At 43.4% G+C, this 27,355-nt stretch overlaps 1 protein-coding gene across 6 annotated transcripts in view; it reads right to left on the bottom strand.

Moving 5' to 3' along the window:
- Nucleotides 1–27,355, bottom strand: part of DCLK2 (doublecortin like kinase 2) — a 498,513-nt gene that overhangs the window by 64,938 nt on the left and 406,220 nt on the right. For all 6 annotated transcript variants that reach the window (XR_015309377.1, XR_015309378.1, XM_086962280.1 and 3 more), the window contains 3 exons: nucleotides 24,883–25,029; nucleotides 16,881–17,014; nucleotides 12,600–12,677 (listed from right to left, as the gene is read on the bottom strand). Coding sequence is in view for 4 of the 6 variants with exons in the window: in XM_086962280.1 (XP_086818406.1) it covers nucleotides 12,600–12,677; nucleotides 16,881–17,014; nucleotides 24,883–25,029 (359 nt within the window). In the remaining 2 variants the exon portion in view is untranslated. The remainder of the gene's footprint in view (nucleotides 1–12,599; nucleotides 12,678–16,880; nucleotides 17,015–24,882; nucleotides 25,030–27,355) is intronic.

Genomic DNA, 27,355 nt, shown 5'->3' with positions numbered 1-27,355 from the left:
TATTTCCTTACAAGAAAAGTCTGCCATTTCCACATTAAAAAACAACCCCACTCTAATTATCAAGCCAGCAGACAAGGGTGGTGGAATTGTGCTGCAAAACATTGATAATTACAAAAACGAACTATCACGTCAAGTATCAAACACTGACCATTACTGCAGACTCCCTACGAATCCCACGAAGGAAATCCAAGTCCTTATCAGAGCTATCACCACTGAGGGCTTGGACAATGGATACCTGACAAAACATGAGTATGACTTCCTTAATACTCTTACTCCCAGAACGCCAGTTATCTACACCTTGCCCAAGGTACACAAGAGCCTTGACCAACCTCCAGGCCGCCCGATTGTCTCGGGCTGTGGCTCGGTCCTGGAACCATTAGGACATTACGTTAACTTTTTCTTAAAAGATTTTGTTCCAGCCACCTGGTGCTATATAAAAGACAGCACTCACATGATAAACCTTGTTGAGAACTACCCTTTCAATCACAACACTGAGACCCTGTGTACTCTCGATGTCGAATCGTTATATACAAATATTCCCCAGAGAGAGTCACTGTCTGTTATGGAAACCATCCTCGACCAAAGAATCCGTCCCCATAGAGTCCCTACACTGTTTATAATTCAGCTCCTTGAAATTTGTCTCACCCAAAACTTTTTCACATATGACAATGAGTACTACCAGCAGGTGCGTGGCACCTCCATGGGAGCTATTTTTGCTCCAACCCTGGCGATTCTCTACATGGATTGGTTGGAATGTAACACAATTCTTGTTGACAGCAATCCTTTCCACCAGGGTATCCTCACATGGAGACGGTACATAGACGACGTCTTCATGATATGGGGTAATGATACTGACACTTTCCCAGCCCTATTACACTGGCTAAACAATAACTGTAGTGGTTTGACATTCACACTCACTCACAGCAAAACATCTATACCTTTCCTGGACCTTAACATCCAGCACCAGGATGGGCTACTTTACACTTCCCTATATCGTAAGCCAACGGAAAGAAACACGCTTCTGAGCTACAATAGCTGTCACCCCAGGGCCCTGAAAGATAGCTTACCTTACTCGCAATTCCTTCGTCTGAGAAGGAATAATTTCCATAAAAAAGATTACTTCTCTGAAGCAAACACGCTAGCTACCAAACTACAACAAAGAGGCTATCCTCGTCGCCTCATAAAAAACTCCATGAAACGGGCTTGGTACTGCCCACGAGAGGCCCTTCTGACTCAAAATCCCAAACCTACCACAAATAAGCTGGTCTGTGTCACGACCTTTTCTAGCATTTCCAATAAAATCACGAAAACTGTTTAGAAAAATTGGCATATTCTGAACTCGGGGCAACTAAATTGGGAACGCCCACTATTTGCTTTTAAGAAAAGCAAAAACATTAGAGACCACTTAGTGAGGGCCGCCCTACCATCCACCACTCCTCTTAAAAGAACGATCGAAGACCATTGGGCCACAACACCTCTTAAGGGCCATGTTAAATGTGGAACGTGTGTGGTGTGTGACTTCACTATTGAAGGAAAAGAATTTGTGTACAAGGAAACTAAAAATGTGCTTAAAACGTTCACAAACTGTAACAGTTGTAATGTTGTATATGCTATCCTCTGCCCGTGTGACCTCATTTACGTGGGCCAAACAAAACAAAAAATTAAGCTACGTATCGCCCAACACCGGAGCAGGATACGTTGCAGGACTCTAAATGCTCCGTTGGTCGAGCACTTTACCACCAAGCAGCACTCTGAAAATGACATTCGTTGGACGGTGATAAACCAAGTGACACTGCCTCCGAGAGGCGGTGACCTCAATCTTTTGCTCAACAAGGAGGAACTTAAATGGATAATTAGGACAGACAGTCTGAACTCTGGTCTTAACCAGCAAGAGGATTGGACAACACTGATTTAAACTTGCTCCTATGGTCCTGTCCTGAAAGTACTTTAGTAAATGAACTTGGAACTTTCTCTGCAAAGAGGTGCCTAATTGCCCTCAATGAACTAATGTATTCTATGTAAATATGCTTGTTTTATTCACAATTGGTATTGGTCACAAATGTCACTGACTTTGCACTGTATCTCGCCATCTCTTTCACTTCAAATAAGTGCAGTTCCTCTCCTTCACTCACCAAATATGGCTACCCGTCTTGGTCCCTCATTCATTTCTATGCCTCATACTCAGCCAATGGCCAACCATGTTATAATGGCTATGGTCACGTGATACCCCCAACCAGGGAATCCAGTGCTGCCGACTGAACCGGTAAGACCGAGGCGTGCCATATCCTCGCTCCAATGCCCAAGATATTTCACCCTGCTTTATTAACTCCCTGGCTTAATACCCGCTCTCTCAATTGATGCAGGCCACCCCCTGGTTCCAGGACCCCAGCGCGATTCGGCGCTTCCGGTTACTTCGGGACTTTAAGGTAAGCCGTACCTCGGCACCAGTATGCTTAAGCATTGGCTACCCTCCCTCCCCTTCTAAAAATGCGACCTCTATACAGGTACAAGCGGATTCATGGTAATTCTCCATTCCGCCGTCCGGACTACTGCTCCAGGACCCCAGCGCGACTCGGCGCTCCCGATAATCCCGGGACTACTAGGTAAGCCGTAATTTCGGCGGGAGCATGACTAGTTATAGGCCCCCCGTTCTATTTTCCCCCATTGAAAATATGTAAACGTTTTCACACAGGTACAAGCGGAAACGCGATATAATTATCCATTCCGCCCCCGGACCAATGAATTATTGTTTCCAATTACTTTGGTAAGCTCTCCTTCCTTTTATCCTACCCGTCGGCACACAGTATTGGCTGTCCCTTCTTATAACTGCTGTAATTCCCTCCAATTTTAGCTTTCACAAACGGATTATTCCCTTCGAATACCGGTCCTGTTCCACTGTCTATCGCAAGCTCGCCTGTGAGCTTTCAAGCCTTCTGCCCCTTGGTGAGCCTTATATACACCTTCTAGGAACTGAAATGTTTCACTGCGCCGCCTATCACTGTAACTCCCCCTTTGCGTCTTATCTGTACCACTGCGCCGTTTCTTTGTATAATAATAATGTCACCTCTAGCTGTTAATCTTGAGAATTATTCACCCTTCACAGTCAGGGCATAATATTTCTTGTATGCCTCTCACCAGGTCACCTTGAGCATGTGTTTTTACCACTGAGTCACATGCCTGTTGACAAGTTCATGTAAATATCACTCGTTTTTTCCACCCTGGAAATAAGCGGACTAGTGGCACAATTATTACACATTGTCACTTGCCTTATGTGTGTGGGTAAACTTACTGCCATTTTTTGGTCCCCCTTCTCCCCCTAGGCTAAAGAGGCTCATATTCTAAAAGGCAACCATTGTTTTGTCCTGATGATGGACCCCAACATTTAGTAAGGGGGTCCGAAACGTCGTCGACTCTGTGTACCATATACTTATAGAATGATTTACTATACTGAATTATGTAATGGTACCAACTAGAATCTCTCTGTTCAATTATGAAATTTTCTAGAGATTGTTGATCTTGCCTTGCAAAGCCCTTTTGTGTATGTTGTCTGTGTTTATGTACTGTCGTGGTTGGGTACAGGCTTGTGCCCCACGCACGTGAATTGTTGAAGGCGTATTCTTGTCTTTCAAAACCGTTATTTTAAATACAAACCTTGAAGACCTCTGCCCGGCTGGGAATGTCTTCAACAATATAGAACTGACTGGGTCTATATTTATTGTGATCAATCCTTTGTCTCCTTGCTTGGGACCACTGTTGTTTTTGTACTGTAATGCAGAGGGCACACAGAGCTGGTGGCAATGGTTGGCAAGGACCGCCGGAAATTCGAGCAGAGGGAGGAGTGGGCGGTTCACACATGCAACTCCTGCTCACGCATTCACGCACGTTCACATATTCACCCACCATTCACAAGCATGCACACACCCATTCACAGCACACACCCACAAATACATTCATGCAAATTCAGGACAGTAAGTTTAAAAATTCAAGACAGGGGGTCAAAGTTCAGGATAAAACTTCTGGACAAAAGGTACGTTTTACAGACACATCAGAGGAAGTTGCACAATAGTACAAAAATATGTAAAGAGGCAACCAATTAAGTACAAGTCAAAATAAGTTTTATATTAGGTTGAGACAATCGTGCACTTCAGGGTTTTTCGGTATGCATGCAGCTTTGAGCAACTGTGCAGGTCTTTTTGTGGTATTTCATATGATAATAATCTATTTATATGGTTTCTGCACTGGGTTGTCCAGTCTGATATTTTGTTTACAACTCATGGTCTTGAGCAGACATGTATGGTGAGAGAAGTGGTCAGAAAGATCTGCTCGATAGACTTTGTTACTGGCATCTCATATCCGAGTGCAATTCGGAGATTTAAAGCGGCATGCATGGGTGAACTAAAGGTAAGATTGCTGTGATGAACCCATTATATGGAACGCATTATGGGTGTTTCAGAAAGTGGAACTTAAAATATGGAATCTAACTTGGCTTATGGGGGCTTTGCAGAGAGTTGCAAAAGCTGACAGAAGTCACAACGTTTCTTTTCCCTGCAGCTTTCTTAAGAATGCACTGTCAAAACACTATTACATAGTTTACTTTGGATGCCTTGCCTATTGCTACAAACACAATATACATCTCAACCACAGCATATGGCACTATGAGGCTCTCCCTAAAATCTTACACCCAAAACAAAACATGCAAACATTTACAATTACTAGTGTAACATTCAAGTAGCAGTTGGGCATCACTCAAAATGTCATCTATTAATTCTTTCATCCATCATTCCTTATGTCCTTCCATCTGTGTGCCCATCCATATCCAAACCATTTGCAAGCCTATCCATCATCTATCCATCTATCCATCCATCATTTCACTCATCCACCCACCCTTTCACCCAATCCATACTTTCACCCATCCATCCACTCTTCCACCCATCCATCCACTTATCCATCCAACCACTTACCCTTTCACCCAAGCAAACCTGTCACTCATCCATCCATCTTCCACCCATCCATTTACTCATCCATCCAATCATTTACCCTACCACCCATCCAGCCATCCTTTCACTCTCATCCATCCACCGTCACTCATCCGTCCATCCATTCACCCACCATCCCTTCTTTCTTTTAGCTCTCCAACCTACATACATAACAGCTTTGAGAACATTTCCAAAGCACAGTCCACTCCACCCACCTCCGAACCTAAACCGCCCTCTAACAACCTTAGCGCCTGGAACCCAATCACCACTGAAGACACCATCCGCCTAATGAACTCCATCCATTCAGGTTCGCCAACCGACCCCTGTCCCCACCACATCTTCAACAAAGCAGACTCAATCATCTCACCCCATCTCTGTGATGTCATCAACTGCTCCTTCAACTCCGCTACCTTCCCAGAAAGCTGGAAACACGCCGAACTCAGCGCCCTCCCGAAGAAACCCACAGCAGACGCCTCTGAACTTAACTACCGCCCCATCTCCCTCCTCCCATTCCCTGCCAAAGTCATTGAGAAAGCCGTCAATAGCCAGCTCGCCGCCTTCCTTGAATCCAACAACTCCCTCGACACCTCACAGTCCGGCTTTCGAGCCAAACAGCACCGAAACCGCCCTCATTGCAGCGACAGACGACATCCGAACACTACTGGACAACGGAGAAACAGTTGCCCTCATCCTACTCGACCTCTCCGCCGCCTTCGACACAGTCTGTCATAGCACCCTCATACAACGCCTCAGCAACTTCGGCATACAAGGAAAAGCCTTGGACTGGATCATCTCGTTCCTCGCCGGGAGAACCCAGAGAGTCCAACTTCCCCCATTCAAATCAGAGGCCACCGAAGTCATCTGCGGAGTACCACATGGATCATCACTCAGTCCCACCCTCTTCAACGTTTACATGAGTCCACTCGCATCCATCGCGCGACAACACAACCTTAACATCATCTCTTACGCCGACGACACCCAGCTGATCCTTTCCCTCACCAAAGATCCTAACACCGCCAAAACCAATCTTCACGAAGGCATGAAAGAAGTAGCCGAATGGATGAAAAACAGCCGCCTAAAACTTAACTCAGACAAAACGGAAGTCCTCATCCTAGGATCATCCCCCTCTGCCTGGGACGACTCATGGTGGCCATCGGCCCTGGGCACAGCACCCATACCCACAGACCACGCACGTAACCTGGGCTTCATCCTAGACTCCTCCCTCTCGATGACCAGACAAGTCAACGCCGTCTCATCCTCCTGCTTCAACGTACTTCGCATGCTCAAAAAAATCTTCCGTTGGATCCCCTCCGAGACAAGAAAGACTGTCACCCACGCACTGGTCACTAGTCGACTGGACTATGGAAACACCCTCTACGCCGGAATCACAGCCAAATTACAGAAAAAACTCCAACGCATCCAAAACGCATCAGCCAGACTCATATTGGACATCCCTTGCCAAGACCACATTACCGGTCACCTGAAAGACCTCCACTGGCTTCCCGTCAACAAGAGAATAACGTTCCGTCTCCTCACCCACGCACACAAGGCCCTCTACAAACTAGGACCCGAATGCCTCAACACACGACTGTCCTTCTACACACCCACCCGCCAACTAAGATCCTCCAATCAAGCCCTCGCCGCAGTTCCGCGCATCCATAGATCCACCATGGGAGGAAGATCCTTCTCCTACTTGGCGGCCAAGACCTGGAATTCTCTTCCCACTCACGTCCGCCTTACACAGAACCACATTCCCTTCAGAAAGGAACTTAAAACCTGGCTATTCGACAAATAATGCACCCCCTCCCCCAAGCGCCTTGAGACCCTCTGGGTGAGTAGTGCGCTATACAAATTCCTGAACTTGAACTTGAACCTCCCTTTCACTCATGTATGCAGTCTTTCCCTCATTGAGCTTTACATTCTTTTCGTTCATCAATGCACCCATTCACCCATCCATTCTGTCAATCATTCATCCATCCATCCTTGCATTTGCACTCCATTCCACTTTCACTTAGCCACCCATCCTTCACCCATCCACCCACCCATCCAGTTGCAGGCAGAAGAGGCCCATCATGACCTTCACCCACGCTGTAGTTCCTAAAAAAAAGGGCGGGGGAGGGTTCACTATGCCCCTGCACATAGGCAATCTGATAACTTGTAAGTTATGCATAATGCACAGTGTCAGGATGCAAGGTGAATGTGACATGGTTTTGTTTCCAGGGTTTTAACTGGGATGAAAAAACTTGGGGTCTCTCCAAGGGGAGTGTCTGATGTAATTAAGGGTGTGGCTTAAAACACCTCAAAATATATGCTGAGCATAATGTGCCACCTGACTGGTATTTTGCTGTTTCTATCATTGCATCCAGTAACATTAGATCTACGACAAGCCAGGACTATTAGCTTTGTCAATAGATGCTAGTTGCTTAAAATAAATAAAAAAGCAGCAACTATGTCATCGTTTTATATAATAAAAATGCTTCAGCTGACATGATGAGACTGGGTAAGAACTAAGCCTCTTCGTTTTAACTTTGTACATTTGTTTTGTACATTATAACCCTAACAGAATGCCCTGCCCTAGACGGAGGCTGGAGGCGGACCACCACATGCTGTAAGAGCCTAAACTGGCCCATTGTCATTCTGTATGTGGCAATCAGCCGCAGACAGAATGACGACAGGCAGGTGGGGCTGCTCTTGTGCTCCCATGATGAGTTCGAGGCGGCCCATCAGGGAGCTGAGTCCTGTTGCAGGGAGAACAGCTCTGTTTCTTGCAAGGCCCAAAATTACGGACAAAAGGCGTCTGTAAAAAGGATCCTCACGGACAACGGATGTGAGGTTCAAATTACGGACGGTCCATGAAATTTACGGATAGTTGATCACCCTAGCATACACATGCACAAAGCATTACAAAGATATAACACTTACCGGGGTGGCATTGGTGATCTCAGGTGGCAGGATGGATACCTCTGTGGTTCCTGAGGATTGAGACTTAGGCTGCCTCCTCTCATTGGCTGACCTTTAGTCAATGAGAGGAGGCAGTAATTCCTTCCTCGTCACAAAATGAGATGAAGTCAGTGTAACTTCTGACTCCACCCCACTCTGGAACGCGTTTCTGTGAAAGACACTTGGCTCTCGTCACTTCAGGGCTCAACACTGAAGCGGCCAAGTTCGAGGCTATCAGTGACGCTCCCCCATTGTCATTAGGGGAAGAACTCCCAAGTACTTTACCGGGTTGAGGTGGTTGCACCCACAGGGCTGTATAGTCTTCAACCCAGAAAAGTTTACCTCAGGTAGCCAGGTGCCTGCATATTTAGCGCATTTACAACGCCTGGCTGCCTGACCTGAACACGAAGCGTATCAGTCAGGCTGACCTTTGCTCAGTCTGACAGACATGCTTCACTTTGGAAACAGGTAGGAGGTGGCCCATCCTTAAGGATGGGCCACTGTTGATGGTGGGGAAACATGAGAGTATATGTGATGGATTTTGTCTCTGCCATATTTATGCCTCATCACCAGTGCAATCCAAGGTAGGATCCACCAGATGACACCATTTCACAGTGAAACTAATTTTCTATTCTTAGTCTTTCCTTTGACCAATCATTCTTTTCATATGCATTTGTCCAATGGCCTGGGCTGGGCTGAATTGGAATCTGACCCACATGCACCAGAATGCATTGACTTGTCAAATGACAGACAATGACTGGTAAATAAATATCCTAATCACATGAAGCCATTAGACAAAGTAAGCTGACAAAGTAGCAGTGGATTGGTCTGTGTGTTGGAGAAGGCATTAGTAGTAATACCAGCAGCAATAATAGTAGTAGTAGCAGTAGTAGAAGCAGATGATCTCCATCTTTACACAACAGAACAAACTCGAAATCAATGCCAAGAAAACCAAAGTTATGAAGTTTAGTAACAAACTAAGTATACCTGGCTCATGGAACATCAACTGACTCCGGCTAACTTGTGATCCACAATATAAATATCTTGGCGTGGTATTCGACTCCAGGGACACCTTTGTCCCACATATGGAGGCAATGAAATCTAAAGTTGCATCCCTGACATCAAGCATCCATATCCTCAACTTCGCTGTGTGGCCTCATTCTATGGCCCTTCAGAAGGCTATGGCAGTGAAATTCCTACCAAATAGGACTTACAGCTGTAAAATCTTAGCGGGCAAGGTGGCCAAGCTGCTAGATCTATTGATGGGCAAGTCTTAGCAGTCTGTACGCAAGCTCCCAAGCTACACTTCTAAGGCACAACTGCGCTTGGAGCTCATGCTGACAAAACAAACTTGGGCCACAAAATGTTCTTTTAAGATATGCCTCAGATTCCAACAGCCCAGAAAGAATTCATTCGCCGCATACTTCTGGCTACCAATAAATAAGTAGAACCAGAGTTCTATATTTAGATGATCACTAGAAGATGCTTTACAGTCAATACATACCACTTACTTATGGAACATTTAATTATCATCCAACGAAATCAAAAAACAACTCAACAACATGACCAAATAACTTTCTCTGCAAGATGACAAAGTGACACTGGCCAAAACGGCCCAAGCCTGGCAAATCAGCAAAACCTATAGGTCCCTAAAACCCCAGCCCTACTTTGATTACTGGTACTCACATCATGCATAACTTAAGTCCATACAACCTCGGTTAGGCTTCCAACCAACATTGGACTCCGTGCCTTCTTGGCTAAAACAGCAGAAGCAGTAGGACTTTGTGGTCGGGAAAGGAGTCCATGGGCCACGTCCTCTGCACCTGCCCAGCTTAACTACCTGAACGAAGAAAGATGCTGCGCTGGGTTTTTTATCAAGCCACATTACTAATTTGTAGAGAAGCCCTTATTGCAGCACTTAATCAAGATTACACCCATTTAAATACACTGATGGTAAAATTCATAACAATATTTGAAGCTAGAGCAAATGCCCTCATGGGCAGAGTAGATTGCCAAAAAACTAAGACTGTGAATCCAAAGATGAAGTGTGATCATTAGACACTTGTCTATCCCAGTTGTGGCTGAAAATAAAGCATAGCCCACAGCTGGTCACAGGGCAGTACCGCTTACAAGAGACGTTATGACAGAGCACTGCCACTTAGCAAGTTTTGCACATAGCAGGCCAAAAAATCCTCCTTTCACAGGTACTAAGACAACTGGCTGAATTTGCGACTTTCTCACTCAAATTAATTTTATGCCGATTTGAAAAGACTGTAAAACACTATTTTATGTTTTTTTATAGCAATTACATATGCCCACTACTCCTCTTGGGGAATATATAGTTCATCAACCAGGACTCTCCAGCCATCTCTGTCCAGGAATTTTTTTTCAGTACGACTCTAGCTGTAACCTATCTGCCGGCAGTCAGCCTCAACGCCAGGTTTTTCTTGGCCTTCCTCTTTTCCTTTTCTCCTTGATGGTTCCAGGTGAGGGCTTGCCTGGTGGCGTTTGATGCGGGTTTGCGGAGGGTGTGACCCATTCAGCCCCAGCTTCTTTTCATAATTTCTACATGAACAAGGAGGTGGAAAGCCTGCTACCATGGGTCGTTGCTTTATAGCAATTCAACCAAATAAGAACAAATATTCTTTCCTTTATAGTTTTTTTTAAATCTCCGGCATTGTATGGGGTAAAGTGCAATGTTTTTATTATCTATGTCCTTTAGTAATATTTGAAATTTTAATTAGTATCAGGGCAAGCTGGTTTCATCTAGGGAGATTTGTTTGCTAACTCTAATGTTAGTATCACACCCCACCACTCATCTCAGGATTCTAGGGTGACTGTTGGTTGATCTGTGCCAACTGATACAATTGGGCATAGCTCAGACTTAAGAAGGTGGAACTGGGTGGGATGCTGAATTAAAAACCAGTGTGTCCACATATGTCACAGATGAGACCGTTAAATGCTCAAAATGTCACACTGACTATCTGGGCAGGATGCCAACCTCATGTTGAATGAATGATGTCGCTGTGGAATGCATAGGTTGGAGAGCTCAGCATGGTAACAGCTAAGCTTATAAGAGTGGCGACCGGCACGGATCTGTGGTGGCAAGGGGTTAAGGGGGTGTAAAAAAAAAAAGAAATATACACTTATTTCTCACCACTCTCTCCCACGTCATCTCTCCTCCGTCGGCCGACCAGGAAGCAGTCAGGCTCCCCTGAGCCAATCACAACACTGCAATGCAGTGTTGTGATTGGCATGAGTGCAGCAATTCAGTGCTCATATGGGTAATGGGGGCCTGGGCATGTTCTCCCCCCAGGTGGTAATTCAGCCTGGGTGGAGAACATACTAAGTAAGCATGACTGCTTGGTAGGACCGAGACGGGCGGCCAAAGCATCAAGCACATTTCAGTGTGCCCACCACTCCTCCCCTGCGAACAAAGCAGCCCTGCCCCACCCCTATGCTGCAGCAGCAGGAACAAATACAATGACAACACCAAGTTATTATAATTGTATTATTCCTTTCCTTCACTGCTGCAAAACAGTGTAGTGACGCTCCTCCGCCTTAGTGGAGGAGCCACCACTGGCTTATAAAAACATCGCTCCTGGGGTGCTGCTACACATAAGGCTTGTATTGTAACCTACTTCCTCCAACTTGAACACATCCTCTTAAACTACTCAGCATGGGATGTGACATCTTAGTACAGAGGATTCCACATTATCACTTAAGAGTGGAATTATCCTTCCCTGACCACGGTACTGAGGCGATGACCTTGATTTGCACTGCTTTTCAGTTCGAAAAAAAAATACAAACCGCACATGTAAATGGGCTGGAGTAATTCTCCAACACGTTAGTAATCAAGGGCGAGGTGACCATTTGGTTATTTTCTACATATGTTGTGTTTAATATTAATCTATGCAGGCCAGAGAATCATGTGATAGCAATTACTTTTTGTGCGACATCTGTCTGGCACTTGCACGGATGTCACTTTTTGTTTTTGCAGTTTTATGTATCATGAACTTGGCCCAAAGCCATTAAATAGCTTTGCATAAGCACCAGATTAAATTACACAAAGACAGTTTCATTTTTTAAATTTCCCTTTTAAAACAAAATATGAATGAAATAAGCATAGCAAAACAGGATGAACGACTGAACCATGGGTGAGGCAGTAAATACCCAACAGAGGGAATGAACGGAGAAGAATCTTAAAAAACGTTGCAACTCTCCGAATGCAAACAAAGCATACATTTGGAAACATTCTATCATGAGGCGTTCACGACTGGCATAAAAGGGATACAAAAAAGTGGTCGGACCAAAAATATTTGCTAAGCAAAGAATAGTGAAGAAAACTACAATATTAGAGAATTTATGAAACGTCATCAACCTATGGGGACGCAGGTAAGTGTTACTTGCTTTACAGTATGCAAGTGACAAAAACAGACGTGGTGGACAAGACATAGGACAAGATGGCCTGGTGCGCTTAGCATTCATTGGGCAGGGACCTTCAATGCTCACAAAATCCACTGTCCACCCTCATCCACGAGATCCACTTCTCTGACCTAAGCGTTAGTGGCCGACTATCTATAAAACAAGTGGCCACAGAGGGGGAGGGGTGTGGAAAATCCGATGTAGCAACAAAGTATGACTCACATTTTCATTATAAAATTTATTGTAGGTAAAACTCACCTGCGGAATGGCGGAAAACCACAGAGCAGGATGTAGGTGATCACGCCCGCTGCCCAAATGTCCACTTTCAATCCGTAGCTGAAAGGAAAGCAAAAGGAGCAGGTCACTCATATAAATGCTTAGTATGCATTCATTACTGTTGAAGTCTACTGATATCTTCAAATAAATCCCAATGCACAGTTTGGCAAGTTAATGGAATCACACCATCAGCTTTACCAGTGGTGGCTGGAAGGGAACAGTGGCGGGTCTGGTGGATGGGGGGGTATGGGGCAAAAAAATAATTAATGAAAGACAAGCAAACTTACCTGGGAGGTCGCTGTAGCAGCTGCTTCTCCAGCAGGAAGCACCCAGCCTCCCAGAATTCCCTGACTAATCACAACGCTGCCTTCAGCAACATAGTAATTGGTCTGAGCGCCGTGGTTCAGTGCTCAGACAGAGGGGCTTGGAGGCTGGGCATGTTCTCCACTAAGGCAGTTTAATACAGCCTGTGGAGAACATACACAGTGCGCATGACGGGTTGGCTGGCCAGAGATGGTCGGCCAAAGCGTCATGCGCACTTCAGGTGCAGCCACTACTCCTCCTCCGGCCTCAACGTTGGGGGAGGCTGGCACCACCATGTCAACAGGGCTGCAGTGCAGTGCAACTGCAATAACAAAAATCGAATGATAATAACGGACATTCCATTATAATCATTTTATTTTTACTTTGCAGTTACACTGCTTTGTTTGAAGCAGTGGGGCGACGCTCCCCCACCTTAGCGGAGGAGCGCCCCTGGCTTTAGGCTGGCTCAATTGAAATGAAGCCAAAACAACATCTCCCTTAATATATTAGGTCTGTCAAATGAAAGCTTGGGATCAGAAACATAGGGTCTGGTCAGGATGGCGCAAGGCTACAAAAGTTTATATTCCAGTAGAGGCAATGGGAGGCCAGATATTGAATAACCAGCCACTGGAGAAGAAGCAGTGCTGGGCAACCGCATGGCAATCTGTTCTTACCACTGGAATGGTCGAAGGAGAGACCGACTCCGACAATGTCATAGTTTATTGTTCTTAGTGCAGTGGGGTCAACCCACAAAGATCAACGCAGAATAATGGCCAACGTTGAAAAACAAGGCTCTTTTACGGCCTCACCAAGTCCAATTTCCAAAATGAAGCCTATAAAATGCCAGGAAAACTTTACATATAGTGCCCAGGTGCAGCAAATAACTTTTTCCTATGAAATGACTGTTTCACAATGCTGAGTATAGGCCTGCTTAAGTAGCCACGTAAGAAGATAGTTTCTCATATTAACTGAGTCCAGTAGGTGGGCATAGATATTTTGACACCGCACACAATTAAATTCAAAACTAGTACTCATTGAGCGGAGATCGGCACGCAGTGGTGCTTTACCACTGGATGACGGTCTCATTATCGACTCTCCTGGATGAAGTCAAATGTTCAGGCTCCACCTTCGGGATGTTGCAGTGGAAGATGGTCACCCAACGGGGAGAGAGGAATGCCCCCTGCACAAGCAACTGGAGAAGAGTCATTTGCTCTACTTGCCTTAACCTCACTGTAATCTAGTTTGGGTGGATCTTTGTAAAGCAAGGGAGGCTGGACCTCAAATGAAAATCAGAAATACAAGACGCCGCCCAAGCTACATATTCAAACCCTAGTTATGCATACAATGTGCCCATTCCATTTTGTTTCAAGTGAAAAGAATTCAGTGTAATTCAACCAAGTCTTTATATTTGCTTTAAGCATAGTTTCAAGGACGAGCTATTTCCATATGTTTCTTTTGTAAAACATTATCCAAAAATAAATTTCAATTGTGACAATGCATCACTAGTGCACAGAACACCAGCATTGTGTTCAGGTATAAGGGGTGCGGTAGCAGTGCAGCAAATCCAAAGGTAAACCTAACAACAACTTTCATTAATCAGTTCATGGGTACATAAGTAACAAGAGTATAAAGTAATCTCCAACGTCCATTATTCACAAATCCTTTGTGGTTTTCCCAATCATCAGAAGATTCATGAATCCAATTAGAAAAGAAAAAAATACACACACAAGATCGGACTAGGGAGCTATTTTTATCACATCGGTGTTTGTGGGTTTGCAACTCTGCCGCACTCCGATTTTCTGCCAATCCCAAAAATGTGTTTTGTGGCTGCCATTATTGATCACGGTGCACTCAGCACAATGTTGGGGAAAAAAGAAAAAACGGGCATCATTGGCCAGGGTGAGTCTACCGTGAACCTCAGCCTCTAATTATTAAAAAAATATATTTGTCACAGAAAATGTGCAAAACGCACCAAGACTTGCATTTTCCGGTATATACCGGGTATTTTTTCATTGATAAATATCAGCAGATTTGACGTGCCAATATTTATCATAGAGCTCACGTTGCAATATTTGTGGTACCTGCATATCGCAATTAATCATTTCATAACAAGGCCTCTAGAATTGTTCTTTTTCTATCTTAGTTAATAATAATAATAATATATATATATATATATATATATATATATATATATATATATATATATATATATATATATATATATATATATATATTCACTTTTCACCAAGCGTGAAGCTGCGCGAGTGCACTCCTTACAGCACAAATCACACCACCATAGATTCCAGTTGGAAATGGAAATGTCGTTTATTCACAGCATAAGGGCCAGGACAAAACACCCTACTTGTTTCAGCGACAAACACCTTGCTTAGGGGTAAATAAAGTTCATTCAAAAAGTGCACACATACAGTGTAAAACCATATGACATTAAGTGCATTGAAACAAAAAGTGGACTATTATTCAACAGTCTGCATCGGCCATCATATAATGGTAAAGTGATACATTCCTGTTCACTTGCCCCGTGAATAGCTGCCATAACGCTGTACGTAAGCAAAGTCTCAACATAACATCATATTTTTATGTTTACAAATTATTCTTTGCTCTCAATTGAGAACCCAGCGAAATTCACTAACGGGTGCATTGAGCTACCGCTGGAACAAAACTTGCTTAATTAGCGCTCTATTCCTTAACCAAACTTGCGGAGACTGCAACAAACATATGTATTGCATCTCCTCTAGGCAGCATATTTATACTAATAGATATACCAAAGCCTGCGGGAAAATCTAAATTCCAACAGTCTCAAACTCCCAAGTGGGTGAATACAAACTCACTATTTGTCTTGCAGGCTGTGCCTGCCTTCTCTCTGATATAAATAATGACACCTTCTTTGTCTTCTCTGTCCCCCAGCTATCATCAAACTGACCAACCCCTCTCTCTTCCTACTACTTTCCTTTCAGCCTCTCCATTTCTCCTACCCGTTATTCTCCTTCTTCCTCTATTTCTTCATTCCCCTTCTCCCTCTCTTCATCATAAGGACTCTTCGATGCTCCACATCTTCACTTCACAGTTTGCTCGTTTTCAACTTACTGGATATCTTTCAGTAAGTGGAGAAGTGTGGCTCAGGGGTTAGAGGCGGCAGACCCGGAAGCTGAGATCGGCCCTGGACCAGGGTTCAATTCCCCACCTCGGCGGGTCTTGGGCTAAAAATTCCACGGACTCGATAATTCTCGCTTCGGTGCCTTCTCGACTCACGGGTTCACACTCTGCGACTCTGGGCAATAGCTTGCTTAATCTCCACAACGGCCCCTTGCGGCGGGATGCCTGGCTTTCACCTTGTGGATACCCTGCTGGGGTTATCTCACAGGGGAATACCAGGACGGGATCCCTAAGCAAGCGCCGGGGCACCCACTGCGGGTAGCTGTGTGCTATATAAGCTCAAATACATTTACATTTACATTTAACCTGTTAGCCCTGGCTGCCCCTGGTTTTGAGGATCCCCAGCCATTCCATTAATGCCACAGGCCAGCCTTACACTGCTCACCCAGCTGGTACCATCTCCACTCACCCTCATATCACAGAAAGCTCTTCTGATGGCAGTGTGTGATCCATGCAGCCACCATCATGTCCAGCCCTCTCTAGCTTCCAGGACCACCAAAGCACACTCATCTCTTCCAAATATGGGGCACAAGATGATAAAACCAAAGGCCAGACTGCCTTCAGCCACTGCATGTTTTCCAGACTGTCCTATCTGAGCATGATGTGGAGTGATGCTGAACACTCCCAGTTCCCTGTGCGCCCCTAGGGCAGAGTCACAACCAACATGCTTTTTTTGGGTGTCCTTAGTATAGAGAACTAGGCTATGTGGAAGCTTGAAGTGTTAAGAAGAACCAAGATAACAACATAGATAGATTATTAGGATAGGTCTTCATTCTGCCCTCTTACCCAGTCTCTGCTATGATTTCAGGAGCAACGTAGGTCGGTGTGCCACAAACCGTGTACAAAGGCCCCTCAACCACAATGGCCAAACCAAAGTCTCCTAGTTTCAAGGACTTGGTTCCGTCAGGATATTCACAGACCTGGAATATGAAAGGCATATTAGAATGGACCTTTTGGAAAATAAAGTACATCCAGCATTAGTGTTAGCCCACCTATGGTGTATGTCCTATACTCGATCAAATAAAGAAACACACTAGAGAGACTTATCTTCCTGCTGCAAATCAAAAACCAGAGGGTATATCATACTTGCCACGATACTTTGTGCAAACTACCAGATTGAAACAATGATAATTAATGCGGAGAACAATTGTAGTTACGGTGGCAAAATTCACTACTTTTCAGAATTTCACAGTTTGACAAAATTTCACATTACACCGATTCACATAATTGTTGGTTTAAACAGAAAATGTCAAGTATAGAGATTTTTTTCTACTAAACCATTTTCCTGTCTGTATGTTAGAAGACTTTTTATGTATTGTATACACTCGCTTAAAAGTCGTGCATGACACAGGCAAATCATATTTTGCTCTAAAAGTGGAATTCAAAAAACTTAAGTTTCACCCAAAAAAATGCAATTCCGCACACAACTGTAATCTTATAGTGTATGGTTTGAACAAAAAAAACAGAGTGGAGCACAACAATTATGCCTCTGCATGCAGCATTCATATGCTCCATTCTGTTCTTGTGTACATGCTGGCACATTTAACTGAGCTTTTAGATAGTCTTTGTGGTTGTTCAAGTTTATAATTTAGGAAGTCCATTGATATACTTTATAAATATGGCCTTTGCCATTAAAGGGGACCAACAATATGGGTATATCCAACCGGAATGACCATTTAACCCTCTGCAACCCCGCCCCCACCTTTTAGGATGGAAAAGTACACGGTCACCTTCATGGTAACTCAGTTACTATTTCAAGTTCATAGACTCTCTCCTACTACTAACCTGTGGGCGCGCTGCTACCTAGTTTGAGGCCCAGAAGCAACAGCTTTCAAAGGGGTTCCTACGGAGCACTGCAGTCAGTACTAAGCTTGCCTGAGTGTAAGGGATAGGAAATATAGGGCGTTCCTGTAAAACTACAGCACATGGGGTGTAGATCTGCATACAGTATTGGAAAACGGCGATGGAATGGGTTTTCACATAGTCTGCTGGGTTACATAGATCAGTCGCGGCCCTTTTAGGTGTTTCATAAGTTTCATATTTATATTTGCATATATAGCCTACTTACAGATTAAAGGAGTTTTTTAACGCATTTACAACAAGTTTTTCCATGATCTTTACATTAGGGTCACATGTTGAAAAACAAGTGGCTTTTGGCCAGCAGCGTGAGTTGCCATTGCCATAACTCAAACTATATACTGCATACAAGAGACGCAATATTATTATAAGACATTTATTTTTTGTTTTTGAGAAATGTAAATATTTTAAGAATCGTGAAGTTGCTTTTCAGTGTCCTAGTAATGGGACCCATTGGGCCAATTCATAAAAGGAATTGTGAGTACAGCAAGTAGTACTCAGGGGTACTCTTAAGTACTATTACATGCCTTTGCGAATGAGCCTCAAAACACCCAACTCCCTCTTAGTAAAAGTCTTAGGGGGTACAGTATTTCTATCTGTACTAATTGTATATGAACACTCCCATTTTAGATGTTTTGGGGCCAATGCACTAAGTCATGGAGGTGTATGTAAAGGTAGCACAGGAATGCAGCCTTAGATAGTCCAAAGTGACTTTGGGAATAGGTCCCATGGTGTCCCCCACTTCCTTCATACCTCATGCGAGTGCTCACTGCTGTCAGCTTCCTCCTTAACTGAGAAGCCCATCACTGTGATGGATTTAAACACTGGCAGTGGGGAAGGAGGGAGGGAGGGAGGGAGGGAATGAGGGAGGGTAGTGGAGTTTACGAACTAGGAGTCTGATTCACTTAAATGTTCTATGGGGAAGATTAGGGTACACACAAATATCCTTATTTGGAATTGTAAAACCACATTTGAAATTCACAAGCGGTGGGTTTACACTACTAAACTTATGTATTCACTCAAAAGACTGTCTGAGTAAATCTATTTTGGGTGTGGAGTGAGTGTTTCATGGTGGGAATGACAAAAATTGAAGAGTCACAAATATATTTTTTCGCAGACATTCACAAACTGTTTCCCAACCCACTCACATCTTCCAATGTAGGAATGGGCAAGGAGCAGCCCAGCATTGGCGTAGGTTCAGGGGAAAGTGCTTCTCCGTGGTGAGAAAACAAAACAAGTTAGCAAGCGTATTTGCACTGATCTGGGATTTAGGGGCATATGTATGAAAAATCCATTTTGCAAGTCCCTAATAGAGATTTTTGCGAATAGCCATTAAGGACTCACAAAATGCTATGTATGTAGGAATTGCAATAATAATTGTGATTTCTACATTTTTCTTAATTGAGAATCGCAAATTGTGATTCACAATTAAGGAATACCTTCCCATTCATTCCTATGGGTCTAGAGGTCCATAGGAATGAATGGGAAGGTAGTAGCAATTTGCGAGTACCCATTAAGTACTTGCAAATTACGAATGCAATTTCAAGGGTGCAAGGGTGTCAAAAGGACACCCTGTAGCACCCCTGAAATATGTATATGTGCACATGTGGCGCACATACATGCCCTAGGGGCATGTATGTGCGCCACATGGCACTTTGAAAAATGCAAAAAAGTGCATTTGTCAAAGAAATCGCAAATTACCACCAACCTGAATTTGGTGGTAATTTGAGATTTCTTAAGCCAAAATTGCACAACTTGGGTGCTTTTAAATTCCTACTTCGCATTTAAGGACTCGCAATTTGCGATTACTTAAATACATTCACAAAATAGGGACCACAAATTTTGCGATTCCCTATTTTGCAAGAGCCTTTTGGTATGATGCATCCAAAAAAGCTTTTTCCCGTTCGCAAACTCTTAGAATCGGCCCATTAACGAACGGGAAAAGGGCTAGATATATATGCCCCTTTGAGACAGGTAAATATATTTGCATATATACACAGAAACCTGGGCATATTTAGCCATGTGAAAATGGAATTAGGGAAAAAAAACTACTTCAAATGTAGATGTAACCAGACGGGAGCAGATTCACAATTGTATCTGTGAACTGGGCTTAGAGTGACAGACACCATAAAGGAAGCATTATGCTGCTCCAATATCATGGGTCTCCTCTATCTTCAATCTGTGTGTAGATTCCACGAGAGATTAAGAAATAAACCCTACAACACCTCTTGGCCAAACTGCACATTGCCTCACAAGGAATCATGCACAGCAAAGTGCCTGTGGAATGCATGCAGGGTGGTGCTGGTAGCCACTCCTGCTTCTAGGTCTTTCACTTTACTTCTGGTGGAATGTGCGACGACATTCACAAGGAACAGTATTGAGAGCTACATGAGGAACCCCCCCTGACAACAATGCTTTCAAAGCAGATATCCGTGCATCTAAAAAGCTATATGTAACCCTGTATGTTTCAGAGGTACTTGGAGCATGGTAGCTCCCATAAACGCCTTGCTGAGTCAGGATTTTTAATGTGTGTGTGTGTGTGTTTTTGAACGGGTTCATTAGGTAGGATTCTATAGATTCACCAGGAATGTTAATTGGACTTAGCAAACCTGAAGGTCCTTTCATGATAGGGCTTACCACAAAAGGGAACAAATGCAACAGGGCAATTATATTAGGACAATCACTGTGGGAAAATCTGTTTTTCCGCCCCGTTTACCATAATTTTTTGGTGTTGGACTTTCTTCGTATTTTGACTTAGTGCACTGAAAATCCACTAGTTTATTTATAAAGTGGGTTCTCATTGCATGTGTTTTGCTGAAAAATAAGAAGCGAGAATTCGTATAGATTCATCCTATGCATGTAAGTGCACTCTACTTAGTTTCTCAGCCGCAGGTGCAAAATCAGCCTATCTTTTGTATGTTTTTGATGCAGACCTGCATAGGTCTCAAACACGGGCAGATAAAAGAATGGGTTCAGGGGAAGGACAGGCCTACAATGCAGCAGAGCTATCAACCAGGAAGACAAGATGCAGTTAAAGGGTCATGAAACCAGTTTGGGTGAAACCAGTATTGCTTAACCTTTGGCGGGATTTTAAAAAATGGCCTTTTCCCCTTTCTCTATTAAGAGCTGTGACATTCTGAAAAGCTTCAAACTGACCAGTCACTTTGTAGTTTTAGCTGTGATCGTTTTAGTTGTGTGTACACACACACACACACATATATATATATATATACATATATATATATATATATATATATATATATATATATACACACACATACACATATATACATATATATATATACATATACATATATATATTCACACACATTTGTGTGTATATACATATATTTATATAACATTTTACAGAATGTTACAGCTCTAACGGTGGGGTTACCCAAAATCCCTCTATCCAGGGTTTGGATTAAAATTATTAAAGATTTCTCTGCCTCCTAAAATTAACCATCAACCAACTGACAAATGCATAGTGAACCGCCTGACCCCCCCCCCTCTCCCTCCAATAGGCTCCCTCTGACCCGGAGTGGTTGTAGTCACCCTCTATATACTTTGTATACCCTAAGGGTAGGTCTCCGGTCTGCTGCTCCCATATGCGGGCGATGACCATCAGCTTCTTGAAGTTCCTTGCATGCTGCATCATAGTTCCTTTAGCACCTCTTGGCCTGAGGTCCTCCAGCGGCAAAACGTAACTAGCAGTCCTCTATGTCCCAACAGTTCCAGATTTCCACAAATTTCTGGGGGCATCCCCTGCCCTTATAGACCAATTCTTACACTGTGGGCATTTCTGCACTTCCTTAGTCCAGTCTTGCTCTCCTGGCCCATTCCCACTCCCCATTTTCTCACAATTATCTCACAATTTTCCTTTTCGCCAGGAGTAATTCCAGGTAGACTAGGGTAATCTGGAACACTGTCACCTCTGAGTCTCTCAATTCGTTTAGCAGCAGTAGTGTCTCCTGTCCCCCTATTGGGGTGCCCACTTCAGCTTCCAATCTAGTCCGCTTACCCATTCAGACCTATTCCTTTCAGACCTGTTCTGAGGTTCTGTAATTTTCGAGACTGACTCCATTTTATATTGTGCCACCATTTTGTGTTGCCCTCACATAGGCTTGTGAAGGTAGCCTGGCGAACAAAGTGGCCTGGCCTTCTTAGTCCATGTATACATTAACTAAGGTTTCTTTTTGACTCTGAAATAAACTGTAAGAAACGGACCTCTTCACCTGAAACTGACCTCGTAAAGCCAATTTCCCTGATCGATCTTTGTCTGAGATTGCCAATCAATGTTCAGGACTTTCGTTAAATTTTAGTTTCCTTGCACATGCCTTATCTTGTTCATCATCTGTTACTGTTTCTTTTTATGTTTCTTCATTACATGGGTTATGCTTTCAATTATAGGTTTGTGCGGCTTTTGGAGGTTGAATTTGGGACATTCTTAATGATTGACTTTTGGGTTGGGATACTGTACATGGAATCATGCCATGCCCTGCAGTGTCATCGAAATCAGATTAACCTTTGTGAAGTATTAATTATAATGTTTTGCCCATATCCCGCTAAAACCCCAAAGGCTACTCACCTGCTGACACTCCAGATTTTCCATTTGGTTAGGAATGTAATAAAAAGTTAACTGATACAACTCCCTTACATGCCTGGGGCAGGATAAAGAGTATATAATATGTGAAGTAAGACCATTCGAGCAGATTGCCTCATTCAGTTGCTAAGGCGTCTGTGTGACGTAGTCTCACTCATTTGAGGTTAATAAAAATGTTCTTTTATATTTCCAGCTTCTGTGCCAAATTCTTTATTATTGGTTTGAATGGACTAAGTATCAGTGAGACCCCTGAGAAGTGGATTTTTTAATTTCTACAGTTCCATTATTGGGCAGGCCCATAGTGTATGGAGGAAGGACCTCTGTTGGACTCGGGCTCTGAAACACATGCTGTGTGCAGCCCTTCCTATTTTGTATAGAAATGTTAAAATGTTCTCATAGAGTATATTGTGCGTAGTAATTTGGATTAAGCGAAAGTGTGCCTGTACAACAACCTCTCGGGGGAACTGGAGGGCATCCCTCCAGTCATCTATGTTCCCTACAACAGTTGGCCATTTTGCCCACGTTTGCTAAGGTTCCCCTGATCATAAGTGTACTGAATGCAAGGAAGACTGCCTTGGTGGTCATTTTATCCGCCCAGTAACGGTCTCTCCATAGTCTCCTCCTCTGGGGTAATCAGGGCCTGCAGTCCATGTCACAGCTGCAGGGATTTAGACTGCTGTGTGGGCGATATGTCATTCGCCTGATATCCAAACATCCTAATTGGACTGAGAGGCCTATCAGATCCCTCTTCTTAAACCCCGGAATGGTGTTGACTGGTCCTAGTTTAGCCCCAGCCACAGTGGGGGGGGGGGGGGGGTGGGGGGGGAGGCTTTGATGTCAGCCTCTTTGCCCAACCAGTGTCTCAGTAGTTTACGTCAGATTGGGATTACAGTAACTGTTGCCAGCGGTGCATCTGTTGTCAGCGGTGCATCTGCTGCCTACTCTGCCACCATATAGAAAGGGTGCGGACATAGCCTTGCTCTCCAAGCACCAATCTGTCCAGTCAAAATGCCGGGTCATCCAGTCGAGTGTAGGCTCACTCGTTTCCTATGCTCATCTGGGCCGCCTCATAGTATTTTTGGACGTTGAGGATTGCTAGGCTTCCCTTATAAGTTGAGAGTTGTAGCATGGACTGCCCTATGCGTAGTGGGCTGTCCTGCCATAATAGGGATCGTAGTAGTCTATTTAACATTTTAAAGAACGTCACTGATAGCCTACATGGGCTCGATGGTCAATTGTATGTGAATCTGGGTAGTGCAATCATTTTAAAGAGCGCTGCTCAGCCCATCAGTGAGAGCATCAGAGCTTTCCAATGTTTTATGTCCGCCTCTAGTCTGGAACAAAGGGCTACTAGATTATCTGTATAGTGTGTCCTCTCGTCTGTGCATATCCACAGTCCCAATATCTGAAGTGGTTTTACGTGCCCTTCAAGGACATGTGTAGGGACGGTGGGAGTTTCCAGTTGCCCATTGGGAACAGGAAAAGTTTGTCCAGATTAAAAATCATTCCAGAGTTTTTCCCCAAATATTTTAAATATCTTGCCCACACCCTAGTCAAGGAGAGTTCAGACTCTGCCAGGTAGAGTAGGGTGTCGTCCACATACAGCGACACGTGCTCCTACCATACTTGGTCCCATCTCGATCCCCCATATCAGTGTGTTTATTCTCATCCATTTCGCCAGTCCCTCAATTGCTAGTGCAAACAGCATTGGTGACAGGGAGCTTTTCTACCTGTCCCTGAAACTCTCGGGATAGCACCCCATTAACTTTGATGGATGCCTTGGGGTTAGTATATAGCAGCCCTGCCCAAAAAATATTCTTTTTAAATACTAAACACACAACGCCTGCATTTGGAGTGTGGCACAAATCCCGATTCAGCCACAATCATGAGTTTGCGTCCACATCTGGATTTCACTTTGGGCACAATCTGTACCCTAATGGCTTTGCCCACAAGATTTTTAACAATTAAACCCAGCACAAATGAAGAATGCATAGTGCTCAAAATCTCAGTTTCAGCTTCTTGGAATGGAGGACACCACATACAACTAGAGCGCTCTGTAACTATGATTAAGCTTAACCCGAATACTAAATAAGTTAGGAGAGTCGAATTCAAGGTAATTTAGTTGCTCGGGGCAAGAAGAATAGCATTTCCTTTGGGATAAATCGTGGAGCTTTATAAATGACCATTGCTTCAACATCTACGTTTGTAATGCTTTGAATTTCATGACACAATGCAAACTGAAGTGAAACAACAGAAAAGGAGTAGCCTCACGATATCTAAACAGTCCCCTGAAAATTCAGTTGGTGAACATGGAAAACAGAAACTTACCAATAGATTTTCAGGCTTTATGTCTCTGTGCACTATGTTGAGGTTGTGGAGATACTTCAGCGCGCTGGCCAGGTTGTACACCATTGCACTGCCGTCACGCTCAGTGTACTTCGTTGAGGAGGTGATGGCATCAAAAAGATCTCCTCCCTTAAGTAGAGAGCAAGCAAATACCAATCATAAGCAAACCCGGACTGCATGCCTCAGCTACATAAATACGGCAAAGCAACCACACCTAGTTACAAAGCTGAATATGTTCTTTCATGAGTTAACTTGTTCAATAGTGGACAAATTGTAAGTACAACTCATACAATCAAGTTAATATATTTATATGACGAACTGGACATCGGATGATTTTGTTTTCCTTTAACATGAAAGCATGCCTTTTTGTGAAGTTGTTAATTTGTCTGTCGTACTTCTGCGTCAGATAAAAAGCGGATTCCTCAGCTTATCATTACATACATAAGCATACAGAAAGGTTACAAAGAGACATCTATAAAGAAATGGATGGTTCGAATTTAAGAGATCGGTAGCCAGATACCTGCAAATTTGTTTTTCGGTTCTATGATACAGAAATGGAAACACATGCAGATCTAGATGGTTAGAAAGACTAATAAATTGACAGACAAGCAGACAAATAAGCACTCACATTTATGACCAGAGAGCTTTATTGGCAGGTTGGATACTTCTCATGTTTCTAAGTTTTGCTTTAATCATTGGATAATATTGATTTGCTTAGTCACCAACCATCTTACACCAACAATCATGTGTGGTGGAAAAGTTAGCATGACAAAAAATAGCTGCAGATGCTTAGGCTGTAGTTAGTAATTCATCAATTTTCGGCCGCTAAAATGGTATTTCAATCAGGCTTTTAGCAGGACGGTCTAGATGCACCTTTATCAACTTGGAAGATGTTCAAAGTCAACTTCAATCCACTTAAAAGATGTTCAAAGGCAAATAGAATCTGCCTGGAAAAGCCTTCAAAGAACTACTTAAAAGATAAAACACCTGGGTAGAAGGTCTCTGTTGTATGTGCTTGAAAGATTCACATGCCTCAGCAGATGCACAGACAGATTCTATTTGTCTCCGAGCACCTTTCAAGTTAATACACCATCATGATAAAGACCCCAAAGAATTAACCTTTTAGGGGTAAAAATATTGATGCATCACATCTCTGAACTGCCATATTATGGATTTATTATCCAACTGATGGAATCCGGCATTGGACATTCTCCCCTACAAACTCTGATAGGACAGACAGCTATTTGATAGACAGTCACATTCTACCATTTAATCACCAGAAAGGGCATTTTTATCGACCTAGGTAGGATGAAGATCTGATGTGGGCCCTACTTGACAAAATCAAAAAAATATGCTAAAATGACCAATTTTCACCATATACAGTCAGCAAATGAAATCCCACAGATTCCCTGAATTCCGGGTTTGTAGGCCCAAGCCAAAGGCCACCGCCTTATGTTAACAAAATCCACTGGGCCTAAATAATTTTAAATATGCATTTCTGTAGCACTGAAAACAACGAGGTAAATCGGGCCATCACAGAGTACAGTAATTTTCCACAGCTTCAAGACCAACGCACACACACGTACAAAGACCCAGCGGGTAAAAGTTGGCACATCTTGGACTCTTGCTGTAATATTGTTTTGAAAGGTAGCTTGCACGAAATAAAAGCCACAGCACCTGTCGTAAGTTCAGCTCTCACATATATTTTTAGAGATATGTACGTAACAAGATGTTCTCTGTTTATATTGGTTTATATCGTTGAGCCACCTGACTATTTCCCGTGTCCTAGAACATGCAGTCAGCCACCTTCACCTAAAGTGCGTCAGCAAAGGCGTCATAATAGAACCATGGTTCTGTTTTTCCAGGTATATTAGATACAGCATGTCAAATTTGAAGCCAGAACTCTTCTGCTGGGTTTTCCGGCCGGCTGTTTATCTGATTTGGGACTGTCAAGCCTACTCTATCAGGTGATGCCCTCCCAGGCTAGATAATATCTTTGCCTTTCTAAATCTCTGACTATTTTCGGTATTTTTGATCTACACCCAATTCCTTGCATTTAAGGTTTCTTTAAATAACTAGATCCTGTTTGGCAAGTCTCCCTAGTTTGGTGCCTCCTGGCACTGAATTTCTAGAGAAATGTGCCTTTCCATTACTTAAGTAATTTCAATTGTGCCTTTTTAATAATACGGGCCCCTCACATTCTGGCCCACTTTAAAAATGCTTAACCTGCATAAAGAGTTCTCTTAAGGAAGGCTTGTCTCAAGTTCCCTATATTTTCATAGAATGTATACTGTGTCTTTCTGAGTCTCTAGCGAATTCAAATGTGATTTTTAATAGATCCACACTTCAGCCTGCCTTATAGTTCTCATCAGATGGCTTGTTTCTAGGCACTAGAATTTTATGACAAATGTACTCTATGACTTTGGATATCTAGCCGTTTTCAATTATGCCTTTT

This window comes from Lissotriton vulgaris, chromosome 3_1 (assembly GCF_964263255.1).
Source record: "Lissotriton vulgaris chromosome 3_1, aLisVul1.2, whole genome shotgun sequence".
NCBI lineage: Eukaryota > Metazoa > Chordata > Amphibia > Caudata > Salamandridae > Lissotriton > Lissotriton vulgaris.
The sequence above is the reverse complement of the archived record's forward strand: the minus strand, read 5'-3'. Positions and strand labels throughout refer to the sequence as shown.